Source organism: Pelophylax lessonae (assembly GCF_965119305.1).
Source record: "Pelophylax lessonae genome assembly, chromosome: 3".
NCBI lineage: Eukaryota > Metazoa > Chordata > Amphibia > Anura > Ranidae > Pelophylax > Pelophylax lessonae.
In genome coordinates, this window is record NC_138770.1 from 429,611,891 (window position 1) to 429,628,786 (window position 16,896).

The 16,896-nt window shown below is 43.6% G+C and overlaps 1 protein-coding gene across 1 annotated transcript in view; it reads right to left on the reverse strand.

Moving 5' to 3' along the window:
* MED23 (mediator complex subunit 23) overlaps positions 1-16,896 on the reverse strand; it is a 170,293-nt gene that overhangs the window by 25,815 nt on the left and 127,582 nt on the right. Inside the window, 2 exon segments of the mRNA XM_082252280.1 lie at positions 5,568-5,722; positions 11,161-11,405. Coding sequence (XP_082108406.1) covers positions 5,568-5,722; positions 11,161-11,405 — 400 coding nt within the window.

The following is a 16,896-nucleotide window of genomic DNA, read 5'->3' on the forward strand; positions in this document are numbered from 1 at the left end:
GACCGAGCCACAAACTTCTGCACCTCTGTTGAGCCGGGACGCCAACAGATCCTTCTCGGGGATGCCCCACCGGGGACACAGCTGATGAAACCCCTCTGGATGAAGGGACCATTCACTTTGGTCCAACGCCTGCCGACTGAGGTAATCCGCCTGCCAGTTTTCCACCCCGGGAATCTGTATGGCGGAGAGGGCTGGAACGAACCGCTCTGCTCACCTTAGAATGCTGGCTACCTCCAGAGCCGCCAGGGCACTCCTTGTGCCCCCCTCTTGTGATTGCCATAAGCCACAGCTGTGGCATGGCATTGTCCGATTTAATGCGCACTGGACATCCCTGAAGAAAATTCGTTCAATGTTCCAGGCACAGTCTGATCGCTAGGAGTACCAAGACATTCATCGGTAGTCTGGACTCTTCAGGTGTCCAGACCCCCCGAGCAGAAATTTTGGCGAGGACACCTTTGTGGTGACCACTGTCCAATACAAGGGGATGATGAAGGATTTGCTCACCTGAAGCGCCGAAGAACGAAGCCACCATATCAGGGACTCTTTCCATTTCCCGGCTCAGCCAGATCTGATTGTCAAGAGACTGCGGATTCTTGTCCCATTTGGCCAGAATGTCCCTTGCAGGTACCTCGTCTTGAACTGTGCAAACGGAACCGCCTTGAAGGTAGACACCATCAGGCTCAGCACCCGCATGCAAGTCCGGAGGTAATACCATCTGCTGGACAGCAGGAGAAGAATTACAGCCTGCAGTTAATGGAGTTTGTCCAGAGGAAAGAGCACTCTGGCAAAGGCCGAGTCCAGAGTCAGACCCAGATAGTCCAGCTTTCTGGACGGAATCAGAGAAGACTTCTGAAAATACAGAATCCAGCCAAACACCCTCAAGCTCCTATGGTGAGCTCCAGGTTTTCCACCAGAGCAGTAGGAGACTCTGCTCGCAGAAGGAAGTCATCCAAGTAGCCCAGTGCCACGATCCCCCAATGGTGTAACAATGCTAGCAACGGGCCAACACTTTCTTGAAGATCCAAGGAGCAGAAGCGAGACCAAAGGGTAACGCCACAAACTGATAATGCTCCTCTACATCGGCAAAGCGGGGGAAGTGCTGGAGACTGACACATATTGGAATGTGAAGGTAAGAGTCCTTAAAGTCGATGGAGGCAAGAAAAATCCCCCTGATGCAGGGAAGCCACCACTGTGCGAACAGACATCTTTCTGCACTTCTGGACCTGTAAGAACAAAACTCGATCTTGTAGTGGGACCGAATGACCTCATAGACCCACCTGAATTATACCAGGGGACTCAACAGGTCTGGAAACCAGCGAAGATGTCCCCGCCACCCCAGATACGGCTGAATGGAGCACCTTTATGCTGAAGGGGCCTTGTCTGTGGGTCTGGAGAAGCCCGCTCTTGACTTGCCAGACCAAGTTCACTTTTGTTTTTTGTAGTGGAAAAGGGCAGCCGTACCATGCGGTACCATGCAGTGGAAAGTCGCAAAAGCGAGCCGAACCGTTCGGTTCCATGCAGTGGAAAAGCGCCATTGGATCCTCCAGAAGAGGCCCCGAAGGGCTCCGATCCCTTGTCAGTCGACCCTGAGGGACGAAAAAACTTCTTATGAGCCAAAAAGGAGGGCCCACGTCTACGAGGGTCCTTGCCCTTCGCAGCCTGGTAAGAAAGGTACTCTTCCCCCCTGTGAGACCTTTAACGATGTAATCCAGGGTAGCACCAAAACAGGCCATCTCCTTGAAAAGGAAGATCAGTCAAGGCCTTTTTAGAAGTCTGGTCCGCAGACCAGCATTTGAGCCAAAAGACACGCCGAAGGACAACTGCCGAAAGAGAGAGCCGAGCCACTAGGGGAGCCACATTCAAAGAGACGTCACAGTTGGGGGGGGGGGGGGGGGAGATACTCCCCTCCAGGTCACGGCACAAAAGCCTAGCCCATTCAGTCAGAGTCTGCAACACCAGAGCAATGGTAAATATTGGCCTCAGTGCGAAACCAGCCAGGGTGTACATATTGCGGGCCACAGCCTCCGCCTTCCTGTCAGCCGGGTCCTTAAAGGCTGGGGACTCTTCAACTGGAATCATGGTTGCCTTGTTTAATCTTGAAACCGGAGGGTGGAAAACAGTCCACTTCTTAAGGGACTCCTTATAGGGGTATCACCTAGCAAAATTTGTTAGGGACCCCAAGGGGACACTTTGGTCGTCCCCACTATTTAGTGACAATTCTGTCAAAATAGGAGGGGAAAGGGAACACCTTTTCCGCTCTGGATAACTTGTGAATGCCAAAGGAAACCTGTGCCTCCGCCGCAGCTTCAGCTGCGTCCTCCATCTTTAAGGTCTCACGCAAAGCTACAAATCAGTGCACCCGCCTTTTCGTATGTGGTTGCAGAAGTGGAGGAATCCTCCTCACTATCAGAGGATTCAGGGCCCGGGGAGGCAGACCCAGCAGGGTGACCCACGTCCGCGGCGGCCGAATCAGATTCAGGATCTGATGAGACAGATGAGGCAGAGGAAGGCGGGGGGGGGGGGGTGTTTGCTTTTTGACAACCAGTCGCCCAAAAGCCACCTCGTGACACCAAGGACTCCAGGACCGCCGTCAGTGCATCGATGGGACCCGGAGGGCCCCGCAGCCTCAGAGGGGTTTAGGTGGGGAGATGTGCGCCAAAGACTCCATGAGTCACCAGTGGGACCCCACAAAAACAGAGACAATCCCCATCGCTCTGGCAGCCCACCTGGTTGCCAGCCACAGAGCACCAATTGATCCCCAGTAGAGAGGGAAAGAACCCCACCAGACTCACCACCCCGCAGAAACCAGGCACTGTAGCTACCAGGAGAATCTGCACTGCATAAACGGCAATCAGGAAATGAAAAGATCCAGGAGTCAGCACCAGGGGATAAACCACCTTCGAAATCGCCACCCAGAGGGCTCCACTGTCATGGCTGCCGCTATTTTCAATGGCAAACCACCTTAAAATGGCAGCAGGACTACATAAACATGGCGGCCGTGCATTAAGCACACAGACTACAAGAAAATGGTGGCACCAAGAGGGATACCTAGGCCCCAGAAAACGGCACAGACAGGAAGGGGGGCTCTGGCAGGAGCCCCCACCAGGTACAGCCCCCCCCCCACAGCCGATGGCCCGGTTGCTGCAGGTGGAGCCCCGCCCCCATCGCCAACACAGCACCTTGTCCCCACCCTAGTCAGTAGACCAGGCCACCCACAGCCAGCCCCAGTGTCAGTAAAAGGGGGGGCCAGATAGCCCACAGGGACTACCGGACCAATTGGGGGGTGCCAAACGGAAAGGAAGGGAACCCAAGGGTCAAATTGTCCCACGTCCACCATAAAACCCTCAAGGGGGAAAGCAGGGGGACGGGACAGTTACTTTCCATACCAGGCGGGCACTGCTCAAGACAGAATCTCCTCTCCATCAAAATGAGGGGTTTGTCGGCTAGGAGGAACGCTGCGACTCGGGCCGAGACCCGGTCGGATGCGACCTCACGAGACATTTAACTCGCAGGCCAGCCCCTGTCCGGTGGGGCTATGTCGCAGCTGACCTAGCGCAGAGCTGAGGTCTGCATGCGATCACTGGCTAGACTGGGTCTGGATTATCCAGCCCATCGCCCTGTCTGGCAATTGATTTTAGATCTCACAGGAAAAAATCCAGGAGAAAAAAATTCCATCTAAAAAGAAAAAATTAGGTGGGCACGCTAACACGCACATGCTGAATGACCCGGGATTTCTGAAATGTTTTAATGCTTGGATTTTATCTGCTTTTGCAAGTATGTTTGCAAAAAAAAATGCAAAAGTTGATTGAACATACTGCACTATGAGATCTACTTTATCCCTCTTGATTTACATCGGAGTTGCTGGCTGGATAGTTATATCAGATTACACCATCCCTGTTGATTGGTTTAAAGCTGCAATTGGGGACTGACATATCATTGTGTTGATCGTCTGCGGACACTTGCTACATGCTTTTTTCATCATCATTCTGGTAACGAGATTGAGAGATCACATGTTTGTGGTGTGTGCTATCAGACACACTGAAGGTGGTGGATTTTCCCTTCTATCAAGCACTGCTTATGAACTTTTAAAATGAAAAAATAGCCAGGACCAGAGATCCTGGCAAGGAACTAGGTCCTTACTCCTGACTAGGCAGAAAAAAAAAACTGAGTACCTATAGCAGAGAGAGGGAGTATACCCCCTGGGACTGCCCATAGGCGTAGCCAGTCTTTTTTCCTGCCTAGTGTCCTACTCCTGTAGGGGCAGTATAACCCAATGATTAAGAAGATCAGGAGCTGCGTCCGTCAATGAACGAAAGAGAAAAGTGTTATTTTTATATCTAGGAATGCACAAACTAAAATGCTGATTTAGTTTACTTTCTCTTCACAACTTTGATGTATCACCTATCTATTGGCATTAAGAAGATTGTTTCTTTTAACAGCTAGGGACCTGTGATCTTTAATACAAAACATAACTGACAATATTAAATTCACCAGGTTGTGGCATTTTTTTTTTAGTTACTGTACACAATTTGATTTGTGCAATACACATTTTGAACAAAGGGAGAGTAAGTCTCCAGGCATTTAATTTACAGTCACAGACAGGGCCATTCAGATGCCTATATAAATTAACAGATGTTACATCTTCCAGATGCACCATGGGAGATTGTCATCGGGTTTTCTTACTCCTAAGAATTAATCATTTAGATCATTCCCCTAATGTGTGCACTAGAGGAGAGTTAAAGCACTGCCAGTAATTATCAGTAAAGCATCAGACAGATATTTTCAGAGGCACAATGACTGTGATATAATGGGGAAAGCCTGCGCAATTGTCTCTTGGTCTCGATCCCATTTTCATACAGTCACACTGATGAGCAAAGGTTTTTTCAGAGATTCAAAAAAAAGGAAGAAGCTGGAAAACAACTGCTTTGCTCAGCATTATGAATCCAGATACTAAGAGAGGCGCACCTTTATAAGACATTTGCTGGTGCCTGAAAAATGTTCTTTCTAGCCTTGCAATTGCTGGTGACATGTTTTTGGGGGATTATGCAAACATTTCAGTAATGCAAACACCAGTAATGAAAAGGACCAGAGGGATCAGCGGTTGCAAAATGTAATGGAACATTGCCTCTTTTGAAGCCAAGGAGAGAGAACCCTAAACAAAATCGATCTCACAATATGTATCTGGAAAGCAGAAGGCTGCTTGTGACCGGGAACTGCTAAGCATTCCATTTTGTATATTGATCCTCACTACGTAGTTTTCTGCACAATCTTTGGCACTTTTGGATATATATGCTGTTGGCCTAACAATGTGACTATACACATTACTTTTTTAAAACGAATCATGAAATAATTAAAATTTTGCTTTTTTTGGTTTTCACAGCCACGGTTTAAAGTGCCTTTTTTGGCTCTTTTGGTTTCTACATTAAAAAGACTGCAAATGATTGTCTTCCTGGCAACACAACTTTGGACTCTTGGCATTCAAAATGTTTTTTTGTTTTCATATGCAGAGAAGTCTTGGTATGAAACAGTCAATGAGAAGTAAAAACATAAGGCCAAGTTTACCATACCTTCTTAGAACGACATTGAGAAGTGCATTACCAACTTCTTTTCCTGGAACAGCCAAAGCCATGAGCTCAACGCAAGTGACATGAAGGGCATGAGCTGCTGGATTAGGGAACTCATTAAATCTCCAATCACAGTTTGGAAATGGGCCAGGAGATTTTCCTGCCATAGGTGATAAACGTTAAGGAAATGTTCCACAGTATCCTCCAATAAGACTACCACAGGGTTAAATCAGTATTAAACCCAAAAATGTAATCTACTGCAGCTTACCAATCAATAGAAGTGGCTGGCTGGATTCATTTTCTATTTTTTGACTTTTGTCTGTTTTCACCTAGGGATCTGGAAAGTAGCACACCTCTTCTATTAGCAAGCCCCCACTCTGGATGAAGGAGCAATATAGGCACCTTTGGACAGCAGCATTGTCAGTCTGGGGCGATGGGAGTGTTCTATATATATATATACCGTATATACTCGAGTATAAGCCGAGTTTTTCAGCATGTTTTTTCATGCTGAAAATGCACCCCTCGGCTTATACTCGAGTCACTGACTGGAGTGTATTTTTAAAAATGGCGCCGCTCGGCGCCGACGTGTCACTGCGCATGTGCCGCATGCCCGGAAATAGCCGAATGTGTTCGGCTTTTCCCGAGCATCGGTGGCGCATTTGCGGTGCCGGGTGGCGCGATTTTTAAATCGAAGACGGCGCCTCACCGACAGGTAAGTGAGATGCCTCCGCAGCCCCTGTATTTCCTCATGCAGTGCTGCGGGCATGGTACAGGACATTCTCCTGTACCATGCCCGCAGCACTGCATCTCCTGTGCCATGCCTGTAATTACTGTGCCATGCCTATACCTACTGTGCCATGCCTATACCTACTGTGCCATGCCTATACCTACTGTGCCATGCCTATACATACTGTGCCATGCCTGTAATTACTGTGCCATGCCTATACATACTGTGCCATGCCTGTACATACTGTGCCATGCCTATACCTACTGTGCCATGCCTGTACATACTGTGCCATGCCTGTAATTACTGTGCCATGCCTATACCATCACCTGTACTATGCCTATACCATCACCTGTGCCATGCCTGTACCGTGACCTCTGCCATGCCTGTACTGTGACCTGTGCCATGCCTGTACCATGACCTGTAACATGCATGTACCATGACCTGTGCCATGCCTATACCTTCACCTGTGCCATGCCTGTACCATCACCTGTGCCCTGACCTGTGCCATGCCCTTACCATGACCTGTGCAATGCCTGTACTATGACCTGCGCCATCTCCTGTACCATGCCCGCAGCCAATATTTTGTGTCTCGTGGTGGTCCAGTTGGGTCCAGTAGCTGCAGCATTTCCCACCCTAGGCTTATACTCGAGTCAATAAGTTTTCCCACTTTTTTGTGGCAAAAGTAGGGGTCTCGGCTTATATTCGGGTCGGCTTATACTCGAGTATATACGGTATATATATATATATATATATATATATATATATATATATATATATATATATATATATATACACACACACACACATACATACATACATATATACATACATATATACACACACATACATATATACAAGCAGATTTAGATACACTAAATAAAGCTGATCTCCAGCTGACACTTTATAAGCAGTTACAGCAACAGTTTTTTTTGGAATAAAGATTTTACATAAATAAAAAAAAAAAGAAAATCTGGTTATAAGCACTCCTGTCAATGGTACATGCATTGTCTCATCCCTGTAACTCATACATCTGCAAGAATTTATTATTTTTTTTAAGAAAAAAAATAACTATACTGGTCAGATCACTAGGTGAAAATAAGGGTAAAAAAGCCTAAAAAAGAAAAACTAATGCAGCCTTCACACCTAGGAACTGGTAAGCTGCAATATAATCGAAGTTTGCTTTTGGGTTTAATACTTCAGACCACTTTAACTTCTATTTAATACCATTACTAAATATTTGAAAATATAAACCTGTAGTTTTATAACACCAATGTTTTGCAGAGACACAACCCATCTTTCTGTTGACCTACCAAACACTGGTATAATAAAACTATATCTATTGCACCACACAGTAAGAGAAAGTTTGCGTGCATGTGTATATATTAATATATACAGTGGGTATAGAAAAGAATCACCCCCTTTAAAATAATCACATTTTGCTGCTTTTCAGACTGAAATGAGGACAAAATCTTTGTTTTATCCAGTAATATTTACTCAGTGAAACCTAAAACATCCAAGTGAAAGATATAACACCAACATGTCAGGAAAGAGAAAAAAAAAAAAAAAAATCAAAAAACAGAATCAGTTGGAAAAAACCACCCCCCTACTAAAAATGACGTGTAAACTCAATCAGGTGTAGCTAAATCACCTTCTCAATGGCATACAAAGCCATTTGCCTTTCAACTGTGATCAGCTGTGGTCATTTTGAATAGCTCAGAATGAAAAGAGCTTTCCTGGTAGTGCAACTGAAGCAAACAATGAACTCTGGATGGCAAGGCACTGTTAAAATATCTCTGGAATAAAGTCCTGGACAGGCACAAGTCAGGAGATGCAAAAAAAAAAAAAATAAATAAATAAATAAAAAAAATGTCATAGGCTTTATCAATGCCTAGAAGCAAAGTGAAGTCTATTATTAAGAAGTGGAAGGTATTTGGTACAACACACACCCCTCCCTGGATTAGGATGCCACTCCAAACTGGATGAAAGAGCCAGGAGAAAACTTGTTAGAGAGGCTACCAAGAAGCCAACAGCAACTCTGAAGCAGTTGCAGGAATTTATGACAAAGCATGGTCATTATGTGCATGTGAAAACAATATCACAAATTCTCCACAAATGTGGCTTGTATGGGAGAGTTGCAAGTAAAAAGCCACTTCTCAAACAGGGCCACATGCATTCATTGACACTGACAATATTGCACACGCAGCCATGACTGAGCTTTTCCAAAACGTACCCTGAAGATTCTGAGGCCACATAGGAAAAGCTGTTACGGTCAAATGAAACTAAAATTGAATGATTTGGCCTCAGATGGAAGAAATTCAATACAGCTCACCATCCAAACAGCACCATTCCTACAGAAAATCATGGAAGGGGTAACATCCTTTTAAGGGGGTGTTTCTCTGCAGCAAGGACTGTAGTACTTGTCAAGATAGAAAGAAAAAGGAATCAGGCAAAATGCTGTCAAATGCTTCAGGAAAATCTGCTGCCCTCTGCCAGAAAGTTGTCAATGGGAAGATTGTTTACTGTCCAACATGACAATGACCCAAAGCACACACCAAAAATGAGCACACAGTGATTGAAGGAGAAAAAGGTGAATGGGCCTAGTCAGAGCCAAGACTTATTGAAGATCTGTGGAATGACTTGAAGACTGCAGTGCACAGTCACCATCAAATTTAACTGAACTTGAGCAGTTCTGCAAAGAAGAGTGGGCAAATATTGCAATGTTAGTACAGACATATCACATCAGACGAAAGGCTGTAATTAAAGCAAAAGGTGGTTAAGCAAAATACTGACAAGGGGGTGATCCATTTTCCAACTCAGTGATTCTATTTTTAAAATCTTTTTCTGATAGGTTGGTGATAGATCTTTCACTTGGATGTTATAAGTCACTAGTAAATACAGCTGGACAAACAACAACTGTGTCTGTCTTCATTACAGGCTGCAAAGCAACATAATGTGATTATTTTCTATACTCACTATTATATATATATATATATATATATATATATATATACATATACACACATACACACATACACACAGTGGGTACGGAAAGTATTCAGACCCCCTTAAATTTTTCACTCTTTGTTATATTGCAGCCATTTGCAGCCATTTGAGATGGCTCTACACCTTCATTTGAGTCCAGCTGTGTTTGATTATACTGATTGGACTTGATTAGGAAAGCCACACACCTGTCTATATAAGACCTTCCAGATCACAATGCATGTCAGAGCAAATGAGAATCATGAGGTCAAAGGAACTGCCTGAAGAGCTCAGAGACAGAATTGTGGCAAGGCACAGATCTGGCCAAGGTTACAAAAAGATTTCTGCTGCACTTAAGGTTCCTAAGAGCACAGTGGCCTCCATAATCCTCAAATGGAAGACGTTTGGGACGACCAGAACCCTTCCTAGAGCTGGCCGTCCGGCCAAACTGAGCTATCGGGGGAGAAGAGCCTTGGTGAGCGAGGTAAAGAAGAACCCAAAGATCACTGTGGCTGAGCTCCAGAGATGCAGTCAGGAGATGGGAGAAAGTTGTAGAAAGTCAACCATCACTGCAGCCCTCCACCAGTCGGGGCTTTATGGCAGAGTGGCCCGACAGAAGCCTCTCCTCAGTGTAAGACACATGAAAGCCCGCATGGAGTTTGCTAAAAAAAACACCTGAAGGACTCCAAGATGGTGAGAAATAAGATTCTCTGGTCTGATGAGACCAAAATAGAACTTTTTGGCCTTAATTCTAAGCGGTATGTGCGGAGAAAACCAGGCCCTGCTCATCACCTGTCCAATACAGTCCCAACAGTGAAGCATGGTGGTGGCAGCATCATGCTGTGGGGGTGTTTTTCAGCTGCAGGGACAGGACGACTGGTTGCAATCGAGGGAAAGATGAATGCGGCCAAGTACATGGATATCCTGGACAAAAACCTTCTCCAGAGTGCTTCCAACAAGACAATGACCCTAAGCACACAGCTAAAATAACGAAGGAGTGGCTTCACAACAACTCCGTGACTGTTCTTGAATGGCCCAGCCAGAGCCCTGACTTAAACCCAATTGAGTATCTCTGGAGAGACCTAAAAATGGCTGTCCACAAACGTTTACCATCCAACCTGACAGAACTGGAGAGGATCTGCAAGGAGGAATGGCAGAGGATCCCCAAATCCAGGTGTGAAAGACTTGTTGCATCTTTCCCAAAAAGACCCCTGGCTGTATTAGATCAAAAGGGGGCTTCTACTAAATACTGAGCAAAGGGTCTGAATACTTAGGACCATGTGATATTTCAGTTTTTCTTTTTTAATAAATCTGCAACAATGTCAACAATTCTGTGTTTTTCTGTCAGTATGGGTGCTATGTGTACATTCATGAGGAAGAAGAATGAACTTAAATGATTTTAGCAAATGGCTGCAATATAACAAAGAGTGAAAAACTTAAGGGGGTCTGAATACTTTCCGTACCCACTGTATATATACACATCCATATACACACACACAAATTACAGGTAGATGTTATTAAGGTGTAGTGATGTTTTAAAAACCTAATTTGATTTATAAATCCTTATAGGAAGGTTCATTCTCACTGTGCAGAAAGTGCAGAGTAATCCAAAATTTGTTGGATATTTACAAAATAGGGATGCAAGGTAAATCTCCTAGTGATGGCTCTTTTTCCAAATAATTGCCCTCACTTTAGGGAGATCTCCTCTTGCTTTTTGTCCTGCTTCCAAGATAAGGAATGGAAATTCCATCCATGGGGATACATACAAGCAGCCACACAAACCTGTCCTAGAGAGAATACAGTAAGCCAACAATGTAAGTCTATTATCTTTGCGCAAAACAAGCTTATAAAAAATGCAAGGCTTTTTGGCAGAAGAAAAAAAAACCCACAAAGGATATTGTCCACCAGTCGACCAATCAGTTTGCAGTAGTAGGTGTCATCTGGGATCCAGGGATTGTCCTCCCGTGCATTCATTCCATATTTGAGATATAATTCACTCAGGCACCACCCCTGAGGCCTGTTATCCTTCAATGAGCCAATTATGGCGTGGACTAATTTGCGCTTCAAGTTTGTTCGATCTCGAAGGTGGACTTCATAGTAGTGCAGTGTGTTGTATAAGTAGGTGACCGGCCGATCTAAAGTAGGTCATTACAAAACACAAATCATAATTAATTAGTCAACCTAAATCTATACTTAAGCTTGAGACAGCCACTGGTCAATTTAATAATCAACTATCTTTATATCACTTGCTGACTTTAGTGGAGTCCCTGCACCTGAAATTTTCCACATATACACCTACTGACTCATGGTCAAGGTGGTGTAGCCTCATTCTTATTCAGTTTTTATTAAATGTACAGGTATTGCAGCAGGCTACTGAGTGGAGTAAGTAAAATTGGAGAAACCATAAAATATTCAACCTATCAGCATCTATGATCAAAATACCAGTATTTTGGTAGACTCACCCTTTAAAACAAGCTGTAAATCAAAACAGTGGTAAACTGCAGTTTGCAGTAAGTTACTTTTTATTCTCCATATATTACTGATGAGTATTAATTGGGGGGCAATCTTGCCAAAGGAAAATTCATCACATGAAAGGTCTTCGAGATGCAGACCTAGGTGTGTGTGTGTATATATATATATTCAACTGTGTGTATATATATATATATATATACACTGCTCAAAAAAGATAAAGGAATACTTTGTAATCAGAGTATAGTATCAAGTCAATTAAACTCCTGGGATATTGATTTGGTCAGTTAAGTAGCAGAGGGAGTTGTTAATCAGTTTCAGCTGATTTGAAGTTAATGAAATGAACAGGTGAACCAGATGGGCAACAATGAGACGACCTCCAATACAGGAATGGTTTTTACAGGTGGAGACAAAGAAATTTTTTTTCCCCTACTCATCCTTTCGGACTGTTTTTCACTAGTTTTGCGTTTGGCTAGAGTCAGTGTCACTACTGGTAGCATGAGGAGATACCCAGACTGTATAGAGGTTGCACAGGCAGTCCAACTCCTCCATGATGGCACATCAATACGTACCATTGCAAGAAGATTTGCTGCGTCTCCCAGCACAGTCTCAAGAGCATGGAGGAGATTCCATAAGACAGGCAGTTACTCTAGGAGAGCTGGACAGGGCCGTAGAAGGTCCTTAACCAATCAGCAAGCTTGGTACCTGCTCCTTTGTACAAGAAGGAACAGGATGAGCATTGCCAGAGCCCTACAAAAGGACCTCCAGCAGGCCACTGGTGTGAAAGTGTCTGACCAAACAATCAGAAACAGAGTTCATGAGAGTAGCCTGAGGACTCAACCTCCTCTAGTGGTCCCTGTGCTCACTGTCAGGCATGGAGGAGCTCGGTTGGCATTTGCCACTGAACACCAGAATTGGCAGGTCCACCACTGGTGCCCTGTACTTTTCACAGATGAGAGCAATGAGATTCACCCTGAACACATGTGACAGACGTGATGACATGTGATAACAGACATGTGACCGGACATGGTTCAGCATGGCCGGCTTGGTGGTGGGTCAGTGATGATCTGGGGAAGCACATCCATGGAGGACTTCTACTGACTAAAAAATGGCACCCTATATGCCATTAGGTATCAGTATGAAATCCTTGGACCTATTGTCAGACCCTACGCTGGTGTAGTGGGTCCTGGGTTCCTCCTGGTGCATGACAATGCCTGGCCTCATGTGACAAGAGTATTCAGCCAGTTCCTGAAGGATGAAGGAATTAGGAGAGCATGTCTCCCACAATCGCCTGACCCAAATCCAACAGACCACCTCTGGGACATTATTATTATTATTTTTTTTAATATACATTTTTATTAATTTTCAATTCTCTGAACAAACAAGTATACAATTATTTCACATAATTCAATAACATCCTAATTCCCCCTATATCCCGCTACCCATGTACCCTCCCCTCCCCTCCCCCCTTTCTTTTTACCGCTATATTCCCATGTTGCGCTCATTCACGTTAACTAGGCTCTTCAGTCCCCAGTCTTTAGTCTTCTCCCTGGTCCACCCATATTTCTATATAGTTAGTCTTTATGAAGTCTGCCCAATTTCTCCATTTATTAGAAAATCTATCTACTTGTTTCCCATCTCTACTGATCAGATATTCCATGATTGAGAATATATATATATATAGCTCTCTCTCGTATCTATATATCTCTATCTCTATATCTATCTATCTATATATATATCTCTATCTATCTATATATATATATATATATATATATATATATATATATATATATATATATATATATATATATATATCTATCTATCTATCTATCTATCTATCTATATATATATATATATATATATATATATATATATATATATCTATCTATCTATATATCTCTATCTATCTATCTATCTATCTATCTATCTCTATCTATCTATCTATCTATCTATCTATATCTATCTATAAATAAATAATCAATTCTACTGCACCAGTCTCTTAAGGTGGGGCTATCTGTATCAAACCATTTTTTTTTTTGGTATTGCCCCCTTTGCTGCGTTCAACAGGTTTAGGACAATCACGTTTCTATACTGCTTTAGGAATTTATCGGTTTTGTGGAATAAGCTTTGTCCATGGGTCATCCATGATGTTCATTCCTGTGATTTCTTTAATAAGCTGTTGTACCTTCAATCAATATTCCCGGATCTTAGGGCATTCTTTTTTTTTTATTTCACTTATATAGCGCTGTCAATTTACGCAGCGATTTACATATACATTGTACATTCACATCAGTCCCTGCCCTCAAGGAGCTTACAATCTAAGGTATTCCCACCAGATATGAAACATTGTGCCTTGCACCTTACAACCCCTCCAGCACAAGCTCGATTTTTCTGGCTGGCATTTATGCGCTTTTACCGGCGTTCTTTAACATTTTGATAAACATTTCAATGGTGTTCAGATCCACTGCAGAGTAATGTAGGGCTCTCAGTACAGCACTCACTTTGTGCTCTTTTAAACGTAATCCTCTCTTTTTCCCAATTTTCTATGAATGAAAGTTTCCTCGAAAACCCTCCATCTCCATTAACATCTTGTATATCTGAAAGATGCTATGCTCTAATTTTAATTTATTACCAAGCTTTTCCACAAGTTTCAGCTCTTTCTCAGATCCAATGGGCTGGGATCTCACAAAATGTTTTACTATAATATCTCCATTCATTTAATATTAGGTTTCCTCCCGTAGTGTTGAGTTTGTGATATGGCCTAATCTTTCGATTATACATTATATCTTAACTGCGTGTTTTTTTACCCAATTACCAAATTGTTTCTCATTTCCTGGTGCAAAATGTTTTGTGCCTACTAATGATAATAAAGGAGAGTTATATTCCCATTTGACTTGTCTGTGAATTGTGTCCCAGGTCTTGTATAAAACTCTCCTTATTTTGTGTGTACCTTCCTGTATTTTCCAATATTTTTGTGGGATCCATATATTCTTATTTAATTGAGTTCTACTTAGTGTAGTTTCAATCATAACCCATCTTTTATCTGAATTTACTTTTGTCCACTCTATCATACGTGAAATTATATCTGTCGTGTAGTATCTTAATGTCTGGTGCTGCTAATCCCCCCCTGTGATTTATCTCTACTGATGGTTCAGCTTCCTAGAACGTCACTTCCTGGCTGCAGGACGGCCGGAATATTGGAGACTATACTCTAGGAAATACCACCACACGGAATATGGACTAAAGCTATCCCTTATGCAAGTTACTATATCGTTTAGGTTATGCAATAAAGTCTTGGCTTACTACAGTGGCGCCTGTTCTTTTCTATCTCTACTGATGGCCGCACATTGTACTCTAGGCTTTTTCCCCTGCCAAATTAAGTTTAACATCATTGTTTTTGTGGTTTTAAAATATGCCAATGGGATTGAAATTGGTAACATTCAAAATCTATTTACCGTATATACTCGAGTATAAGCCGGCCCGAGTATAAGCCGAGGCCCCTACTTTTACCACAAAAAGATGGGAAAAATTATTGACTCGAGTATAAGCCTAGGGTGAGAATGCAGGGCGGCGGGCATGGTACAGGAGAATGCAGGGTGACTGGCATGGTACAGGAGAATGCAGGGTACTGGCATGGTGCAGGAGAATGCAGGGTACTGGCATGGTGCAGGAGAATGCAGGGTACTGGCATGGTGCAGGAGAATGCAGGGTGACTGGCATGGTACAGGAGAATGCAGGGTGACTGGCATGGTACAGGAGAAAGCAGGGTGACTGGCATGGTACAGGAGAAAGCAGGGTGACTGGCATGGTACAAGAGGATCCAGGGATGTGGGCATACTAGAGGAGATGCAGTGCTGTGGGCATGGTACAGGTGGACCATGCCCGCAGCACTGCATCCCTTGTAGTATGCCCGCAGCCCTGCATAATGGCAGGTAGTGCAGTTGTTTCACTTACCTGTTCCAGAGGCGCCTTCATTTTAAAAAAATGTGCCGCCCGGCGCCGACACGTCATTGCGCACGCGCCGCCTTCGCTCGTATACTTTCGGCTATTCCCGGCCTCTCCCGAGCGGCGGCGGCGCATGCGCGGTGACATGTATGCGCCGGGCGGCGCCATTTTTAAAGCTTAAGCACGTCGGAGCGGCCAGGGACTTTTTTTTTTTCTTGACTCGAGTATAAGACGAGGGGGACGTTTTCAGCACAAAAAAATGTGCTGAAAAACTCAGGTTATACTCGAGTATATACGGTAATATTTTGGGCAGTATAATCACCTTGAATAGGTTTATTATCCCCAACTATGAGAGTGGGAGGCTCGATATTCTTCTAATATCTGCTTTTATCTCGTTTAACATAGGTATGTAATTGGCATAATATAGATTTTCTATTAGTGGGGTTAGATTTATCCCAGGATATTTTCATTTTGACTTTGCCCAGGTAAATGGGAATTCCCTCTGTAATGCCTGCTCTTGTTTTTTATTTAACCCGGTGTTCAAGATTTTTTTACTTTATTGGGTTTATCTTGAAATTTGATAGTTCCCCATGATTTTTCAACTCCTTAATAACATTTGGGAGGGTTATTCTGGAATTAGTGATAAAAAAAAAATATATAACATTGTCTGCATATGCTTCAACTTTATGTGCCTCCTGTCCAACCTACACTCCCCTTATGTCTATGATGTTCCTTATGGTCACTAATAGTGGTTCTAATGACAGGAAGAACAACAGGGGCAGTAAAGGGCAGCCCTGTCTCATCCCGTTGCACATTTCAAACTGAGGTGATAAGTTACCATTCACTATTACCAATGCTGTTGGATTCCTATGCAATGCTCTAATCCATTGGATCATCCTTGAACCAATTGTTTCGAACTCCCAGTCCACCCTGTCAAAAGCTTTCTCAGCATCTATTTATAACAGGAGGGCTCGGGTTATGAAGATCTCTAGCTTTGTGTAGTAGCAGTAATGTTCTAATCCCATTATCTTTCCCCTCGCTTCCTGGGATAAATCCTGTCTGGTCTGCATGGATCCACTCTGCCATTAAACCTTTTAATCAGGTTGCTAATACTTTTGTGTATAATTTTGTATCTGCATTTAACAGTAACTGTAACTGAATCATAGGGTTGCATCTTTCCAATCCTTAGGTAGTACCGTTTTAGAAGCCTGC